Source organism: Oryzias latipes, chromosome 17 (genome assembly GCF_002234675.1).
Source record: "Oryzias latipes chromosome 17, ASM223467v1".
Lineage (NCBI taxonomy): Eukaryota > Metazoa > Chordata > Actinopteri > Beloniformes > Adrianichthyidae > Oryzias > Oryzias latipes.
The window spans coordinates 31,283,508-31,304,716 of record NC_019875.2 but is presented as its reverse complement, the minus strand read 5'-3'; the positions used below and the strand labels follow the sequence as shown (position 1 = coordinate 31,304,716).

Sequence of the window (21,209 nt, the reverse complement as noted above, 5' to 3'; positions counted from 1 at the left end):
TGCCGCAACTTCCTGCTTTTTCCGCCACAACTATCACAAAAATGCACGTTAGATTGCGGGGGGGGGCTCGATTAATGAAGACCATGAATTTCTGCTTCTTTTTTTTTTCTTTGGATGCTGGTGTGCCGCGGGATTTTTGGCAAGGTTAAAGTGTGCCGTGGCTCTAAAAAGGTTGAAAAACACTGGTTTAGAACATCTGACGGGACAGAAACTGAAGTGACAACAATCAACCAAATAAATCTCAGTTTCTACTGACCTTTGTTTCCACACATGCTCAGTTTCCAGTCCGGCTGGATTCTGTCGCGGTAGAGGTCAGGGTTAGGGTCAGGATTGGGGTCAGGATTGGGGTCAGGGTTAGGGTCAGGATTAGGGTCAGGGTTAGGGTCAGGGTTAGGGTCAGGATTGGGGTCAGGGTTAGGGTCAGGATTGGGGTCAGGGTTAGGGTCAGGATTGGGGTCAGGGTTGGGGTCAGGGTTAGGGTCAGGGTTAGGGTCAAGATTGGGGTCAGGATTGGGGTCAGGATTGGGGTCAGGGTTAGGGTCAGGATTGGGGTCAGGGTTGGGGTCAGGGTTGGGGTCAGGGTTAGGGTTAGGATTGGGGTCAGGATTGGGGTCAGGGTTGGCGTCAGGATTGGGGTGAGGATTGGGGTCAGGATTGGGGTCAGGGTTGGGGTCAGGGTTGGGGTCAGGGTTGGGGTCAGGATTAGGGTCAGGATTGGGGTCAGGGTTGGGGTCAGGGTTAGGGTCAGGATTGGGGTCAGAATTGGGGTCAGGATTAGGGTCTGGATTGGGGTCAGGGTTGGCGTCAGGGTTAGGGTCAGGATTGGGGTGAGGATTGGGGTCAGGATTAGGGTCAGGATTGGGGTCAGGGTTAGGGTCAGGATTGGGGTCAGGGTTAGGGTCAGGATTGGGGTCAGGGTTGGGGTCAGGGTTGGGGTCAGGGTTGGGGTCAGGGTTAGGGTCAGGGTTAGGGTCAAGATTGGGGTCAGGATTGGGGTCAGGATTGGGGTCAGGATTAGGGTCAGGATTGGGGTCAGGGTTGGGGTCAGGGTTAGGGTTAGGATTGGGGTCAGGATTGGGGTCAGGGTTGGCGTCAGGATTGGGGTGAGGATTGGGGTCAGGATTGGGGTCAGGGTTGGGGTCAGGGTTGGGGTCAGGGTTGGGGTCAGGATTAGGGTCAGGATTGGGGTCAGGGTTGGGGTCAGGGTTAGGGTCAGGATTGGGGTCAGGATTGGGGTCAGAATTGGGGTCAGGATTAGGGTCTGGATTGGGGTCAGGGTTGGCGTCAGGGTTAGGGTCAGGGTTGGGGTCAGGGTTGGGGTCAGGATTAGGGTCAGGATTGGGGTCAGGGTTGGGGTCAGGGTTGGGGTCAGGGTTGGGGTCAGGATTAGGGTCAGGATTGGGGTCAGGGTTGGGGTCAGGGTTAGGGTCAGGATTGGGGTCAGAATTGGGGTCAGGATTAGGGTCTGGATTGGGGTCAGGGTTGGCGTCAGGGTTAGGGTCAGGATTGGGGTGAGGATTGGGGTCAGGATTAGGGTCAGGATTGGGGTCAGGGTTAGGGTCAGGATTGGGGTCAGGATTGGGGTCAGAATTGGGGTCAGGATTAGGGTCTGGATTGGGGTCAGGGTTGGCGTCAGGGTTAGGGTCAGGGTTGGGGTCAGGGTTGGGGTCAGGATTAGGGTCAGGATTGGGGTCAGGGTTGGGGTCAGGGTTAGGGTCAGGATTGGGGTCAGAATTGGGGTCAGGATTAGGGTCTGGATTGGGGTCAGGGTTGGCGTCAGGGTTAGGGTCAGGATTGGGGTGAGGATTGGGGTCAGGATTAGGGTCAGGATTGGGGTCAGGGTAAGGGTCAGGATTGGGGTCAGGGTTAGGGTCAGGATTGGGGTCAGGGTTGGGGTCAGGGTTGGGGTCAGGGTTAGGGTCAGGGTTAGGGTCAAGATTGGGGTCAGGATTGGGGTCAGGATTGGGGTCAGGATTAGGGTCAGGATTGGGGTCAGGGTTGGGGTCAGGGTTAGGGTTAGGATTGGGGTCAGGATTGGGGTCAGGGTTGGCGTCAGGATTGGGGTGAGGATTGGGGTCAGGATTGGGGTCAGGGTTGGGGTCAGGGTTGGGGTCAGGGTTGGGGTCAGGATTAGGGTCAGGATTGGGGTCAGGGTTGGGGTCAGGGTTAGGGTCAGGATTGGGGTCAGAATTGGGGTCAGGATTAGGGTCTGGATTGGGGTCAGGGTTGGCGTCAGGGTTAGGGTCAGGATTGGGGTCAGGATTAGGGTCAGGATTGGGGTCAGGGTTAGGGTCAGGATTGGGGTCAGGGTTGGGGTCAGGATTGGGGTCAGGATTGGCGTCAGGATCGAGGTCAGGGTTGGGGTCAGGATTGGGGTCAGGGTTAGGGTCAGGATTGGGGTCAGGATTGGGGTCAGGATTGGGGTCAGGGTTAGGGTCAGGATTGGGGTCAGGATTGGGGTCAGGGTTGGGGTGGAAACATGGATGGAGTCCTGACCTTCTCATTGGTAATGTCTCTATCAGTTTATGAAACTGTTTTCTTGCTTTTTTTCTGAAATCATTTGATCCATTTGGGCGATGCTGGGCCTATGTGTGTGTGGTGTAGTGCTTGGCACTCTCACCTCACATTGAGAATCCAAATCCCAGCTATGTTCCTCCAGTGTGGAGTTTGCATGTTCTCCTGGTTCACATGTGGGCTTTCTGCAGTTTCCTTCCTCAACAGAAACTTGCTTCATTAGTGGGTTTGAATAGTTTCCCAGGTGTGAGTGTGGTGGTTGTCAATGTGTGTGTGGCCCTGTGATGGACTGGGTGACCCCCCCCCCCTTACCAGATAGGATAGGCTCCAGCAACTCCAAAAGGCCAGAGCAGGTTTAGAAGATGAATGGAGGCTGACATGCATGTGTCTCCTGAGGGCAGCAGCTCTCAGCAGATTCAGATTTTTCATCTAAAGCTGCTGAATAAACTTTCAGATAAAATGATCTGCTTGAAAAAGTGTTGGAAAAAACACTATAAAACTGAGAGAACAGGCAGCTGTGGAACAACTAAGGAGACAAATCCATTCTAGATCCTTCTACAAACCACTGAAAATGACACTTTGGCTGCTTTCTCCACACAAACCTGCTGTGGGAACGAATATGCTTTTATATGTTTCTATATATGCATGAACATTATTGAGAACTGTGCTTGCTGCAAAATGAACAGTGAGACCTGCTTGCATCAACAGATAAGAAGTGCTGGGGTCCGTGCTGAGGCCATCATGGAACACAGACACCTGTGGATTGCAGACCAGACTTGTGGACGTGTCCATCCTTGACTGGCGGGAAAATATCTGCTTGCTCTCACGTACAGACAGAATCTAATGACCTGTGTTACACGTCCACGCGCATCTCCATAATGGACGTTCTCGGTAGGTTTTCTTCAGCCGCATCATCATCAATCCACGCGGGAATGCGGGCGGCCGTGATGTGCATTCGCTAAAGCACCAACCATTTATTTGAATTGTACTCAGGTTGAAAAGGTGGGGTAATTGCACAGGTTTAAAAGAGACTAACAAGTCTACTAAAAGCTCAAAGTCGGGGTTCCAGTAGATCCGGATTCAGAGAGGACCAAAAACTGAGCAAATCCACCTCTTTAGTTCTTGTGACCAACATGGAGGATCAGGTTTAGGCAGAGTCAGTTCTGCACTCGCGGGCAGCCAATAAAACATTCAGCTCAGCATTTTTAGAATCAAGTTTTAATCCTTTCCAATGAAAGCATGTGAAAACATACACAGATCATTTCCACAGGGCTCTTCTGCAGCCGCTTTAATGAAACCACACGACAACTTTGAACTGATAAAACTCTTTCTGTAGGCTCTTTAAAACTTAGAACATGCTTCCAGAGAAAAATTAGGTCCACTTTTGAGGTACTGCAGTTGGCTGGATAAAAATACCCTCAATAAAATTTGAAAATGGGTTTTTATAGCCTCCCGTTTAAACGCAGTAGGAAGGAAATCAGAATGAGGCGGTGTTTGCCAGGCCGGTTTTATAACATGTACATCCAAAAACAGATTCACAGGGTTTGGTAATGCGTGTCATGGTTGATTGGAATCCACTGCTTCCTTAAGAGACAATAATATATTCTTTATTTGAGCATGACCTCTCAAGTGTGTTCAAAGTTGAAGACAGGGCTCATGCAGGCGAGAGAGTGCACCAATTTGTACAAATATTAATAAAATTAATTACAGTTTAACAAAACGCACCGATCGTAGCACCTTGAGTGGTTTGTGCACAAAAGCTCCTCTGTGGTTGAATTCAGAGCAGAACCTGCTGGGTCAAAGGAGGAGGGAGGAAGAGGAGGATGAAGCTGAGACCAGCAGATCCTCAATGAAGAAAAGGTGCACTGCTGTCCACTGCAGCATCAAAAGTCCTTTTGCTGATGTCACAAGGTCAAAGTCAGGCGGTTCTGACCCAAGTTGGGTCCGCATGCCGGCGCTTCCAGGACTGTTCTGGGCTTTCGAAGACTTCTTAGAGTCACAGGAAACAGAAGTTGCTTTGTGGGGGGAGCAGCTGTTGGGTCTAAATGGGCGTCCGTACAAACCGTCTGACCCTGTCCTTCAGCGGGAGAAGGGGCGTGTCTAACCAAGGAAACACACGGGACCAACCTCGAAGCCAAACCTCTGGTTGGATTCACCAAAGTCATTGAGCATGACATCAATGATGGGCAGCTGGTCAATGCGGGGGGTGTTGATCTCCAACATGGTCCTGGAGTAACCCTGCCTCAGCTGCACACAAAACACAAAAGTCTTTTTAACGGAAGTACTTTAAACTACCAACTGATTTTCTGTCAATAAATGAGGGAATCAAACATTAGCAGGGATGAACATGGAGGCTTCTTTCCTAATCATGAGTTCTGATGTAAACATCTGATATCATTGATCAACCTAAACTATCAAAGGCATCCTGATCAATGAGTGTCCTTGAATGTCACGACTGTCCTTAAAATGGGACGTCTTTGAAACATTTCCTCCCTGGTCCTGATGCTGCTTTACGCCTCATCAGCTGAAGATGCTAACGTGATGGTCACACAGGGAGGGGGGAACATGTGTCCATCACTGAAATCCATGAGAAAAATCTGACTTCAGGCAGAAAGGTTTCATTAGCTTCTGACAAGAGTCGGTCCAAAAACGCTTCAGGGAAATCTGCGGTTGAAAAAAAGATCGCCAGCAGTAAATATGACCATCAATCGTATTGCAGCTCATGTCGAATCACAAGAAAATATTAAAAACATGGTTTGATGTAAACCATCTCAGTTTTGGGGTTCAGATTCAAATGAAAACGTTCTTTCCTGCAGATTCATCTCATAGATGGAAGCGGGAGCTCTGTGGGATCATTCTGTGTCTAACAACTACTTCATAAATCCTCAAGATTTGCTGTTTTGCTTTAAACTGACGTGCAAAGAGAAACACGGACATGTGTTTGTGTTTGAGGTTCTAAGAAGCTCTCCAGTATTGGGAGATGTGCGGATTTTTCTTCATAGTTTAATGGTGGTTTTTGTTTGCCAAATGCTAACCTCCCATTAAACTTTTTTGTTTTCTTGGTTCAAAGTCAAAAACATAACATTTTGTTGGCTGTGAATAAACTAAAAGGATGAAATTAAACTGATGACAGTTTTCTGGTTTCACTCCAGCTGCTATTTTTTTTTAAATTCACCACCTGCAGACATGCTCCCCCACCCATCTGCATTTTCGTGAGGATTGGCGGCATGTTTTGGTCTGTGTACCCACCGAGCAGCCGTCCATCAGAGGCTTGATGAAAGGATTATTGTCATAAGACATCTCCTCGTCGTTGGAGCCCAGGAAGCGCAGAGCCTTGTCATAGCTGTCAGTCAGGGCGTTGTACCAAGCCACAGACTGATGGCAGATATAGGTGAAGTTCTGCCGCGCCGACGAACTCAGAAGCTTCAGGAAGGTCATCTGCACCAAGTCGATGGCGTTGTCTGCTGCGTCCACATAGTTCAGCTAGATGGAGGCGGGGAAAGCGGTTAAAAAGGGAGATGAAATAACAACAATAATGAAATGGACAACAGGAAAGAAGTGCAACACTTGGCTTCATGGAGCAACGATAACAACCTGATACTAAACATCACAAAGACCAAGGAAATTATTGCTGACTTCCGGAGACGCAGTAAGAACCATCAGCCACTTTCCATTGGCAAGGAGATGGTGGAGAGGGTGACCAGTTTTAAATTTCTGGGGGTCACAATGACGGAGGACCTATCATGGGGTCCACACACGGCCTCAGTGGTGGGCAAGGCCCAACAAAGCACGTAACACCTGAGGAAACTAAAGACGGCAAAAATCTCCAGGCAGCTGATGGTGAACTTCTAAAACTATGCCATCAGCAGAGTTCTGACATTTGGGTTCCTAGTGTGGTTTCACAGCTGCACCAAGGCTGATCAGAGATTCCAACGGGTGGGGAAAAAACAGCTGAGAAAATCATTGGGACCACTCTCCCAGAGATGAGCAGCCTCTACACCACCCGCTGTCTGAAGAGAGTCCACAACATCCTGCATGACCAGCACCATCCAGCCCACCACCTCCTCCATCTGCTGCCCTCAGGAAGGAGGTGCAGGTCTATAAAGGCCAAAACAACCAGACTGAGCAACAGCCTTTATCCACAGGCTGTATGGCTGCTGAACAGTCCCTCCCAGCAACTACCCCCCCTTATCTGAGCACACTGTGAAAACTGGACTTTGCATTGCTGCTACTAACTTAAGATCTTGTGTACACTGAATGTCTTATTTAAATGGCGTATACTTAAATAGCGCCTTTCTTCCTACAATGAAGAAATGGGCGTGCAAGGCGGGAATCGAACCTGCAACCTTACAATCATGGGACGACCGCCCTACCGCTACACCAACACAAAACATGTGAAATTAAGTTTGTCATCAACCAATCTCCAGCTGAGCAGAGATGAGGACTGACCATTTCAACAATTTTAGGAGGTAACAACTAAACTGGCTCCCATTATGCAACATCAAATGCACACCTGCTGGATTCATTTTTTTCTTTTCTTTTTCTTTTTAAATTAAAACAGCGAAATAAAATGCTAGGCAGGTTCCTTTAATGTCTTATTTACTTACAGTTTTTCTCAGTGGCTTTAGTACTATTCTCAGATCAGAATTGAAGTTTGCAAATACGTGTGTGCATTTCTCAAAACAATTTCTGCAAACAGCAAAACACTATGGATTTCTGGCAAAAGCCTGTAACTTGCTCAAAATCTTTAGTTCATCTCTCAAAACTAAGTCTTTATGTCATTGAACATGTCAGTGCCATCAGAATGTCAAGTCCTTGTGTCATTGTCTACGAACAAGACAGTCAAATGACTTAGTCATGTTGTCAATATAACTGTGTACTTTAGAGGGAGGTTCTGATGGAAACTATGGCTAAAGTTTGGATGACAATTATTGTAAAATGGAAGTTACACCTTTTTTGTTTGATTGCAAGAGACTGATAAAGATTCCAATTTACACTTTTATTGTTCATATTGTAATTTGTTGACAGACCATGTCATACCAACATAGAAAAAAACCCACTGCAAACAGTAACACAAAGGGAAAAAAAGAGGACAATATTCTGTCCAACAGTCCAGGCAGTGCAGTAGGAATTGGTGTGGTCTTCCTACACCTCTTGTCGTTCCTGTATGTTAGGCCACAAATTCTCATCCACATCACAGCGAATATCCTCTCTAGCAATCCAGCGAAATATGTTTGTCAGATTATGACAACTTGGTCAACCATTTTGCAGTTAATGACTTATACGATGAACTAATGACTAGGTGTTTTGAGGAGGAAGACTATTGCACAGTGAACTTTAGAATACATTTTGATCAACATGACATAAACAATTGATAATGTAGCAAAGAGCAGAGAATTGTACATATTCATTTGCATGGATGAACCAAAGCAATTGCAACTTGTTCAAAGAAGTGAGAAACTGCTTATATGATGTACTAAAGCGACTGAAAAAACTGTATTTGTGAAACAAAGCTCTGCAAAAGAAGAACCACATAACACATGCACACTTACTATTTTGCCACGTTTAAACTCACTGAACCAGGCTCCTGGTGTCTCCTTGGGCCAGTTGGATATTCGAACCTGAAACAAAGACAGAGAAACGTTTCAGGTCCAAAGCTGTACTGAGGGCTGCAGAGACCATGGGGGCCGTTCCTCACCCCCGCGGATTTCCTGTCTGGGTAGATGCAGGTTTCTCCTCCTGCTGTGAAGTTACAGTAGACTTTGATGGAGTCTCCAATGCAGCCCTGGTTGGGATCAATCCAGTATTCACCTGAGAGACAAAGTGATCTATAAACACTGCTGAGGCAGCAAATGACTGACTGTTAGTCAGTCAGTCAGTCAGTCAGTCAGTCAGTCAGTCAGTCAGTCAGTCAGTCAGTCAGACAGACAGACAGACAGACAGACAGACAGACAGACAGACAGACAGACAGACAGACAGACAGACAGACAGACAGACAGACAGACAGACAGACAGACAGACAGACAGACAGACAGACAGACAGACAGACAGACAGACAGACAGACAGACAGATAGAAAGAAAGAAAGAAAGCAACAACTTTGGAAAAGTTTTCAATCTGACATCCTGAGCAAACCCTCAGAAACTGGTGAAACAACCGTTAATGTATTGTGTCGGATCACTGGGTTCTGAGGAATGCTGTGGCCGTTTTACCATCAGGGAAGTCGGGTTGGCTGAGGTGCAGGTCATTGCACGTCCTGGCTGGGTTGTCCTGGGTGCCCAGGGGGAATTTCATACGCTCGATGTCCTGTTTGAGGTTGTTGAGAGATCCAAAGACGTCCTCCATCCCTTCCATGCCGGCGTAGTCAGCCATTGCCTCATCCGCCTGCGCCTCAGCCTGCCGCCGGTTCTTCTTACCGGGCTGGTGGATGGGCAGAGGCTGGATCATGTCTCCAGGAGGACCCTGCAGCACAGAGGAGGTCATTTAGCGGCTCTGAGAGACGGACTCCACAGCAGGCGGCTGCTGCTGCAGGAGAGACGAGCTGCTACAGCCTTCCAGTCATGGCTGATCTGCACAACAACAACCACCTCCATGGAAACGACTGAAGACAGTGAACAAACAAACATGGATTAACAAAACCAACAACAAACAGAAAACACACACAGAATCCAGTCAGTGTACATTGAAGCTTACAGGTGGTCCTGGCGGTCCGATCACTCCGGGGTCTCCCTTCTGACCTGCTGAGCCCTGAAAACCAGCATGACGTTACTGAAACAAGCCTTTTAATATTCTCGGGATAAACTGCCGCCGACACAAACACTCACAGTCGAACCTTTGCTGCCCTTCTGTCCTTGAGCTCCCTGGAGAGAAATGAGAACATTTCCAGTATAAGAAGCTTCTGTGAGGCAGAAAAGAGAAGCGAGAACAGAAAAACTGGAACTCACAGGGATCCCAGGAGGACCAGGGGGGCCGAGAGGACCGGAGGAACCCCCAAGGCCCTGGAGACACACAACAAGGTCAATTACATGGCATGAACCACAGGAACACAAGACAACAGAGAACCACAGGAACACAAGACGACAGAGAACCACAGGAACACAAGACGACAGAGAACCACAGGAACACAAGACGACAGAGAACCACAGGAACACAAGACGACAGAGAACCACAGGAACACAACACGACGCAGAACCACAGGAACACAAGACGACAGAGAACCACAGGAGCACAAGACGACGCAGAACCAGAGGAGCACAAGACGACAAAGAACCACAGGAACACAAGACGACGCAGAACCACAGGAACACAAGACAACAGAGAACCACAGGAACACAAGACGACAGAGAACCACAGGAACACAAGACGACAGAGAACCACAGGAACACAAGACGACAGAGAACCACAGGAACACAACACGACGCAGAACCACAGGAACACAAGACGATGCAGAACCACAGGAACACAAGACGACAGAGAACCACAGGAACACAAGACGACAGAGAACCACAGGAACACAACACGACGCAGAACCACAGGAACACAATACGATGCAGAACCACAGGAACACAAGACGACGCAGAACCACAGGAACACAAGACGACGCAGAACCACAGGAACACAAGACGACGCAGAACCAAAGGAACACAAGACGACGCAGAACCACAGGAACACAAGACGACAGAGAACCACAGGAACACAAGACGACAGAGAACCACAGGACCACAAGACAACACAGAACCACAGGAAAACAAGACGACGCAGAACCACAGGAACACAAGACAACACAGAACCACAGGAACACAAGACGACGCAGAACCACAGGAACACAAGACGATGCAGAACCACAGGAACACAAGACGATGCAGAACCACAGGAACACAAGACGACGCAGAACCACAGGAACACAAGACGATGCAGAACCACAGGAACACAAGACGACGCAGAACCACAGGAACACAAGACGATGCAGAACCACAGGAACACAAAACGATGCAGAACCACAGGAACACAAGACGACGCAGAACCAAAGGAACACAAGACGACAGAGAACCACAGGAACACATGACGACGCAGAACCACAGGAACACAAGACGACGCAGAACCACAGGAACACAAGACGACATAGAACCACAGGAACACAAGACGATGCAGAACCACAGGAACACAAGACGACGCAGAACCACAGGAACACAAGACGATGCAGAACCACAGGAACACAAGACGATGCAGAACCACAGGATCACAAGACGACGCAGAACCACAGGAACACAAGACGACAGAGAACCACAGGAACACATGACGACGCAGAACCACAGGAACACAAGACGACGCAGAACCACAGGAACACAAGACGACATAGAACCACAGGAACACATGACGACGCAGAACCACAGGAACACAAGACGACGCAGAACCACAGGAACACAAGACGACGCAGAACCACAGGAACACAAGACGACGCAGAACCACAGGAACACAAGACGACGCAGAACCACAGGAACACAAGACGACGCAGAACCACAGGAACACAAGACGACGCAGAACCACAGGAACACAAGACGATGCAGAACCACAGGAACACAACACGATGCAGAACCACAGGAACACAAGACGATGCAGAACCACAGGAACACAAGACGATGCAGAACCACAGGAACACAAGACGATGCAGAACCACAGGAACACAAGACGACGCAGAACCACAGGAACACAACACGATGCAGAACCACAGGAACACAAGACGACGCAGAACCACAGGAACAGAAGACGATGCAGAACCACAGGAACACAAGACGACGCAGAACCAGAGGAACACAAGACGATGCAGAACCACAGGAACACAACACGACGCAGAACCACAGGAACACAAGACGACGCAGAACCACAGGAACACAAGACGACGCAGAACCACAGGAACACAACACGATGCAGAACCACAGGAACACAAGACGACGCAGAACCACAGGAACAGAAGACGATGCAGAACCACAGGAACACAAGACGACGCAGAACCAGAGGAACACAAGACGATGCAGAACCACAGGAACACAACACGACGCAGAACCACAGGAACACAAGACGACGCAGAACCACAGGAACACAAGACGATGCAGAACCACAGGAACACAAGACGACGCAGAACCACAGGAACACAAGACGACGCAGAACCACAGGAACACAAGACGACGCAGAACCACAGGAACACAAGACGACGCAGAACCACAGGAACACAAGACGACGCAGAACCACAGGAACACAAGACGACGCAGAACCACAGGAACACAAGACGACGCAGAACCACAGGAACACAAGACGACGCAGAACCACAGGAACACAAGACGACGCAGAACCACAGGAACACAAGACGACGCAGAACCACAGGAACACAAGACCACAGAGAACCACAGGACCACAAGACAACACAGAACCACAGGAAAACAAGACGACGCAGAACCACAGGAACACAAGACAACACAGAACCACAGGAACACAAGACGACGCAGAACCACAGGAACACAAGACGATGCAGAACCACAGGAACACAAGACGATGCAGAACCACAGGAACACAAGACGACGCAGAACCACAGGAACACAAGACGATGCAGAACCACAGGAACACAAGACGACGCAGAACCACAGGAACACAAGACGATGCAGAACCACAGGAACACAAGACGATGCAGAACCACAGGAACACAAGACGACGCAGAACCAAAGGAACACAAGACGATGCAGAACCACAGGAACACAAGACGACAGAGAACCACAGGAACACATGACGACGCAGAACCACAGGAACACAAGACGACGCAGAACCACAGGAACACAAGACGACATAGAACCACAGGAACACATGACGACGCAGAACCACAGGAACACAAGACGACGCAGAACCACAGGAACACAAGACGACGCAGAACCACAGGAACACAAGACGACAGAGAACCACAGGAACACAAGACGACGCAGAACCACAGGAACACAAGACGACAGAGAACCACAGGAACACAAGACGACGCAGAACCACAGGAACACAAGACGACAGAGAACCACAGGAACACAAGACGACAGAGAACCACAGGAACACAAGACGACAGAGAACCACAGGACCACAAGACAACACAGAACCACAGGAAAACAAGACGACGCAGAACCACAGGAACACAAGACAACACAGAACCACAGGAACACAAGACGACGCAGAACCACAGGAACACAAGACGATGCCGAACCACAGGAACACAAGACGATGCAGAACCACAGGAACACAAGACGACGCAGAACCACAGGAACACAAGACGATGCAGAACCACAGGAACACAAGACGACGCAGAACCACAGGAACACAAGACGATGCAGAACCACAGGAACACAAAACGATGCAGAACCACAGGAACACAAGACGACGCAGAACCAAAGGAACACAAGACGACAGAGAACCACAGGAACACATGACGACGCAGAACCACAGGAACACAAGACGACGCAGAACCACAGGAACACAAGACGACATAGAACCACAGGAACACAAGACGATGCAGAACCACAGGAACACAAGACGACGCAGAACCACAGGAACACAAGACGATGCAGAACCACAGGAACACAAGACGATGCAGAACCACAGGAACACAAGACGACGCAGAACCACAGGAACACAAGACGACAGAGAACCACAGGAACACATGACGACGCAGAACCACAGGAACACAAGACGACGCAGAACCACAGGAACACAAGACGACATAGAACCACAGGAACACATGACGACGCAGAACCACAGGAACACAAGACGACGCAGAACCACAGGAACACAAGACGACGCAGAACCACAGGAACACAAGACGACAGAGAACCACAGGAACACAAGACGACGCAGAACCACAGGAACACAAGACGACAGAGAACCACAGGAACACAAGACGACGCAGAACCACAGGAACACAAGACGACAGAGAACCACAGGAACACATGACGACGCAGAACCACAGGAACACAAGACGACGCAGAACCACAGGAACACAAGACGATGTAGAACCACAGGAACACAAGACGACAGAGAACCACAGGAACACAAGACGACAGAGAACCACAGGAACAAAAGAAGACGTAGAACCACAGGAACACAAGACGACGCAGAACCACAGGAACACATGACGACGCAGAACCAAAGGAACACAAGACGACGCAGAACCACAGGAACACAAGACGACGCAGAACCACAGGAACACAAGACGACGCAGAACCACAGGAACACAAGACGACAGAGAACCACAGGAACACAACACGACGCAGAACCACAGGAACACAAGACGACGCAGAACCACAGGAACACAAGACGACGCAGAACCACAGGAACACAAGACGACGCAGAACCACAGGAACACAAGACGACGCAGAACCACAGGAACACAAGACGACGCAGAACAACAGGAACACAAGACGACGCAGAACCACAGGAACACAAGACGACGCAGAACCACAGGAACACAAGACGATGCAGAACCACAGGAACACAAGACGACGCAGAACCACAGGAACACAAGACGACGCAGAACCACAGGAACACAAGACGATGCAGAACCACAGGAACACAACACGATGCAGAACCACAGGAACACAACACGATGCAGAACCACAGGAACACAAGACGACGCAGAACCACAGGAACAGAAGACGATGCAGAACCACAGGAACACAAGACGACGCAGAACCAGAGGAACACAAGACGATGCAGAACCACAGGAACACAACACGACGCAGAACCACAGGAACACAAGACGACGCAGAACCACAGGAACACAAGACGATGCAGAACCACAGGAACACAAGACGACGCAGAACCACAGGAACACAAGACGATGCAGAACCACAGGAACACAAGACGACGCAGAACCACAGGAACACAAGACGACGCAGAACCACAGGAACACAAGACGACGCAGAACCACAGGAACACAAGACGACGCAGAACCACAGGAACACAAGACGACGCAAAACCACAGGAACACAAGACGACGCAGAACCACAGGAACACAAGACGACGCAGAACCACAGGAACACAAGACGACGCAGAACCACAGGAACACAAGACGATGCAGAACCACAGGAACACAAGACAATGCAGAACCACAGGAACACAAGACGACGCAGAACCACAGGAACACAAGACAACGCAGAACCACAGGAACACAAGACGACGCAGAACCACAGGAACACAAGACGATGCAGAACCACAGGAACACAAGACGACTCAGAACCACAGGAACACAAGACGACGCAGAACCACAGGAACACAAGACGACGCAGAACCACAGGAACACAAGACGACGCAGAACCACAGGAACACAAGACGACTCAGAACCACAGGAACACAAGACGACGCAGAACCACAGGAACACAAGACGATGCAGAACCACAGGAACACAAGACGATGCAGAACCACAGGAACACAAGACGACGCAGAACCACAGGAACACAAGACGACAGAGAACCACAGGAACACAAGACGATGCAGAACCACAGGAACACAAGACAATGCAGAACCACAGGAACACAAGACGACAGAGAACCACGGGAACACAAGACAACGAAGAACCACGGGAACAAAAAGACGACGCAGAACAACAGGAACACAAGACGACGCAGAACCACAGGAACAAAAAGACGACGGAGAACCACGGGAACACAAGACGATGCAGAACCACAGGAACACAAGACGACGCAGAACCACAGGAACACAAGACGACTCAGAACCACAGGAACACAAGACGACGCAGAACCACGGGAGCAAAAAGATGATGCAGAACCACAGGAACAAAAAGACGACGGAGAACCACAGGAACACAAGACAATGCAGAACCACAGGAACACAAGACGACAGAGAACCACAGGAACACAAGACGATGCAGAACCACAGGAACACAAGACGACTCAGAACCACAGGAACACAAGACGACGCAGAACCACAGGAACAAAAAGACGACGGAGAACCACGGGAACACAAGACGATGCAGAACCACAGGAACACAAGACGATGCAGAACCACAGGAACACAAAACGACAGAGAACTACAGGAACACAAGACGATGCAGAACCACGGGAGCAAAAAGATGATGCAGAACCACAGGAACAAAAAGACGACGGAGAACCACAGGAACACAAGACAATGCAGAACCACAGGAACACAAGACGACAGAGAACCACAGGAACACAAGACGACGCAGAACCACAGGAACACAAGACGACTCAGAACCACAGGAACACAAGACGACGCAGAACCACAGGGACACAAGACGATGCAGAACCACAGGAACACAAGACGATGCAGAACCACAGGAACACAAGACGACGCAGAACCACAGGAACACAAGACGACAGAGAACCACAGGAACACAAGACAATGCAGAACCACAGGAACACAAGACGACAGAGAACCACGGGAACACAAGACGACGCAGAACCACGGGAACAAAAAGACGACGCAGAACAACAGGAACACAAGACGACGCAGAACCACAGGAACAAAAAGACGACGGAGAACCACGGGAACAAAAAGACGACGGAGAACCACGGGAACAAACAGACGACGCAGAACCACGGCATCAAAAAGACGATGCAGAACCACGGCAGCAAAAAGACGACGCAGAACCACAGGAACACAAGACGACAAAGAACCACAGGAACAAAAAGACGACGGAGAACCACGGGAACAAAAAGACGACGCAGAACCACAGGAACACAAGACGACATAGAACCACAGGAACACATGACGACGCAGAACCACAGGAACACAAGACGACGCAGAACCACAGGAACACAAGACGACGCAGAACCACAGGAACACAAAACGACAGAGAACCACAGGAACACAAGACGACGCAGAACCACAGGAACACAAGACGACAGAGAACCACAGGAACACAAGACGACGCAGAACCACAGGAACACAAGACGACAGAGAACCACAGGAACACATGACGACGCAGAACCACAGGAACACAAGACGACGCAGAACCAAAGGAACACAAGACGATGTAGAACCACAGGAACACAAGACGACAGAGAACCACAGGAACACAAGACGACAGAGAACCACAGGAACAAAAGAAGACGCAGAACCACAGGAACACAAGACGATGCAGAACCACAGGAACACAAGACGACAGAGAACCACAGGAACACATGACGACGCAGAACCACAGGAACACAAGACGACGCAGAACCACAGGAACACAAGACGACAGAGAACCACAGGAACACAAGACGACGCAGAACCACAGGAACACATGACGACGCAGAACCAAAGGAAAACAAGACGACGCAGAACCACAGGAACACAAGACGACGCAGAACCACAGGAACACAAGACGACAGAGAACCACAGGAACACATGACGACGCAGAACCACAGGAACACAAGACGACGCAACACCAAAGGAACACAAGACGATGTAGAACCACAGGAACACAAGACGACAGAGAACCACAGGAACACAAGACGACAGAGAACCACAGGAACAAAAGAAGACGTAGAACCACAGGAACACAAGACGACGCAGAACCAAAGGAACACAAGACGACGCAGAACCACAGGAACACAAGACGACGCAGAACCACAGGAACACAAGACAACGCAGAACCACAGGAACACAAGACGACGCAGAACCACAGGAACACAAGACGATGCAGAACCACAGGAACACAAGACGACATAGAACCACAGGAACACAAGACATGCAGAACCAAAGGAACACAAGACGATGCAGAACCACAGGAACACAAGACGATGCAGAACCACAGGAACACAAGACGACGCAGAACCACAGGAACACAAGACGATGCAGAACCACAGGAACACAAGACGACAGAGAACCACAGGAACACAAGACGATGCAGAACCACAGGAACACAAGACGATGCAGAACCACAGGAAGACAAGACGACGCAGAACCACAGGAACACAAGACGATGCAGAACCACAGGAACACAAGACGATGCAGAACCACAGGAACACAAGACGACAGAGAACCACAGGAACACATGACGACGCAGAACCACAGGAACACAAGACGACGCAGAACCACAGGAACACAAGACGACAGAGAACCACAGGAACACATGACGACGCAGAACCACAGGAACACAAGACGACGCAGAACCACAGGAACACAAGACGACAGAGAACCACAGGAACACATGACGACGCAGAACCACAGGAACACAAGACGACGCAGAACCACAGGAACACAAGACGACGCAGAACCACAGGAACACAAGACGACAGAGAACCACAGGAACACAAGACGACGCAGAACCACAGGAACACAAGACAATGCAGAACCACAGGAACACAAGACGACAGAGAACCACGGGAACACAAGACGACGCAGAACCACAGGAACAAAAAGACGACGGAGAACCACGGGAACAAAAAGACGACGGAGAACCACGGCAGCAAAAAGACCATGCAGAACCACAGGAACACAAAACGACAGAGAACTACAGGAGCACAAGACGACGCAGAACCACAGGAACACAAGACGACTCAGAACCACAGGAACACAAGACGACTCAGAACCACAGGAACACAAGACGACAGAGAACCACAGGAACACAAGACGACGCAGAACCACAGGAACACAAGACGATGCAGAACCACAGGAACACAAGACAATGCAGAACCACAGGAACACAAGACGACAGAGAACCACAGGAACACAAGACGATGCAGAACCACAGGAACACAAGACGACGCAGAACCACAGGAACACAAGACGACTCAGAACCACAGGAACACAAGACGACGCAGAACCACAGGAACACAAGACGATGCAGAACCACAGGAACACAAGACAATGCAGAACCACAGGAACACAAGACGACAGAGAACCACAGGAACACAAGACGACGGAGAACCACGGCAGCAAAAAGACCATGCAGAACCACAGGAACACAAAACGACAGAGAACTACAGGAGCACAAGACGACGCAGAACCACAGGAACACAAGACGACTCAGAACCACAGGAACACAAGACGACTCAGAACCACAGGAACACAAGACGACAGAGAACCACAGGAACACAAGACGACGCAGAACCACAGGAACACAAGACGATGCAGAACCACAGGAACACAAGACAATGCAGAACCACAGGAACACAAGACGACAGAGAACCACAGGAACACAAGACGATGCAGAACCACAGGAACACAAGACGACGCAGAACCACAGGAACACAAGACGACTCAGAACCACAGGAACACAAGACGACGCAGAACCACAGGAACACAAGACGATGCAGAACCACAGGAACACAAGACAATGCAGAACCACAGGAACACAAGACGTCGCAGAACCACAGGAACACAAGACGACTCAGAACCACAGGAACACAAGACGACGCAGAACCACAGGAACACAAGACGATGCAGAACCACAGGAACACAAGACGATGCAGAACCACAGGAACACAAGACGACGCAGAACCACAGGAACACAAGACGACAGAGAACCACAGGAACACAAGACGATGCAGAACCACAGGAACACAAGACAATGCAGAACCACAGGAACACAAGACGACAGAGAACCACGGGAACACAAGACGACGCAGAACCACGGGAACAAAAAGACGACGCAGAACCACAGGAACAAAAAGACGACGGAGAAACACGGGAACAAAAAGACGACGGAGAAACACGGGAACAAAAAGACGACGGAGAACCACGGCAGCAAAAAGACCATGCAGAACCACAGGAACACAAAACGACAGAGAACTACAGGAGCACAAGACGACGCAGAACCACAGGAACACAAGACGACTCAGAACCACAGGAACACAAGACGACTCAGAACCACAGGAACACAAGACGACAGAGAACCACAGGAACACAAGACGACGCAGAACCACAGGAACACAAGACGATGCAGAACCACAGGAACACAAGACAATGCAGAACCACAGGAACACAAGACGACAGAGAACCACAGGAACACAAGACGATGCAGAACCACAGGAACACAAGACGACGCAGAACCACAGGAACACAAGACGACTCAGAACCACAGGAACACAAGACGACGCAGAACCACAGGAACACAAGACGATGCAGAACCACAGGAACACAAGACAATGCAGAACCACAGGAACACAAGACGTCGCAGAACCACAGGAACACAAGACGACTCAGAACCACAGGAACACAAGACGACGCAGAACCACAGGAACACAAGACGATGCAGAACCACAGGAACACAAGACGATGCAGAACCACAGGAACACAAGACGACGCAGAACCACAGGAACACAAGACGACAGAGAACCACAGGAACACAAGACGATGCAGAACCACAGGAACACAAGACAATGCAGAACCACAGGAACACAAGACGACAGAGAACCACGGGAACACAAGACGACGCAGAACCACGGGAACAAAAAGACGACGCAGAACCACAGGAACAAAAAGACGACGGAGAAACACGGGAACAAAAAGACGACGGAGAAACACGGGAACAAACAGACGACGCAGAACCACAGGAACACAAGACGACAAAGAACCACAGGAACAAAAAGACGACGGAGAACCACAGGAACACAAGACGACTCAGAACCACAGGAACACAAGACGACGCAGAACCACAGGAACACAAGACGATGCAGAACCACAGGAACACAAGACAATGCAGAACCACAGGAACACAAGACGACAGAGAACCACAGGAACACAAGACGACTCAGAACCACAGGAACACAAGACGACGCAGAACCACAGGAACACAAGACGATGCAGAACCACAGGAACACAAGACGACTCAGAACCACAGGAACACAAGACGACGCAGAACCACAGGAACACAAGACGACGCAGAACCACAGGAACACAAGACGACGCAGAACCACAGGAACACAAGACGACTCAGAACCACAGGAACACAAGACGACGCAGAACCACAGGAACACAAGACGATGCAGAACCACAGGAACACAAGACGATGCAGAACCACAGGAACACAAGACGACGCAGAACCACAGGAACACAAGACGACAGAGAACCACAGGAACACAAGACGATGCAGAACCACAGGAACACAAGACAATGCAGAACCACAGGAACACAAGACGACAGAGAACCACGGGAACACAAGACAACGCAGAACCACAGGAACACAAGACGACGCAGAACCACAGGAACACAAGACGACAGAGAACCACAGGAACACAAGACGACGCAGAACCACAGGAACACAAGACGATGCAGAACCACAGGAACACAAGACGATGCAGAACCACAGGAACACAAGACGACGCAGAACCACAGGAACACAAGACGACAGAGAACCACAGGAACACATGACGACGCAGAACCACAGGAACACAAGACGACGCAGAACCACAGGAACACAAGACAATGCAGAACCACAGGAACACAAGACGTCGCAGAACCACAGGAACACAAGACGACTCAGAACCACAGGAACACAAGACGACGCAGAACCACAGGAACACAAGACGATGCAGAACCACAGGAACACAAGACGATGCAGAACCACAGGAACACAAGACGACGCAGAACCACAGGAACACAAGACGACAGAGAACCACAGGAACACAAGACGATGCAGAACCACAGGAACACAAGACAATGCAGAACCACAGGAACACAAGACGACAGAGAACCACGGGAACA

General features: G+C 49.8%; 2 protein-coding genes across 2 annotated transcripts in view; both read right to left on the bottom strand.

The window, feature by feature from the left end:
• Nucleotides 1-248: 248 nt before the first annotated feature.
• LOC111949041 (basic proline-rich protein-like) lies at nt 249-2,504 on the bottom strand. Its single transcript, XM_023964959.1, has one exon. It carries the CDS (start codon nt 2,502-2,504, stop codon nt 249-251), a length of 2,256 nt encoding a protein of 751 aa, XP_023820727.1.
• Nucleotides 2,505-3,712: 1,208 nt separating this feature from the next.
• Nucleotides 3,713-21,209, bottom strand: part of LOC101171898 (collagen alpha-1(XI) chain-like) — a 75,762-nt gene continuing 58,265 nt past the window's right edge. Inside the window, exons 60-67 of the mRNA XM_023965025.1 lie at nt 9,458-9,511; nt 9,338-9,373; nt 9,207-9,260; nt 8,726-8,975; nt 8,213-8,325; nt 8,067-8,135; nt 5,764-5,997; nt 3,713-4,761 (exon numbers count right to left, since the gene is read on the bottom strand). Coding sequence (XP_023820793.1) covers nt 4,615-4,761; nt 5,764-5,997; nt 8,067-8,135; nt 8,213-8,325; nt 8,726-8,975; nt 9,207-9,260; nt 9,338-9,373; nt 9,458-9,511 — 957 coding nt within the window. The 3' untranslated portion in view covers nt 3,713-4,614. The remainder of the gene's footprint in view (nt 4,762-5,763; nt 5,998-8,066; nt 8,136-8,212; nt 8,326-8,725; nt 8,976-9,206; nt 9,261-9,337; nt 9,374-9,457; nt 9,512-21,209) is intronic.

Excerpts from the sequence above, each read along its gene's own strand:
- LOC111949041 (XM_023964959.1), bottom strand. The coding sequence starts at position 2,504 with ATGAGAAGGTCAGGACTCCATCCATGTTTCCACCCCAACCCTGACCCC.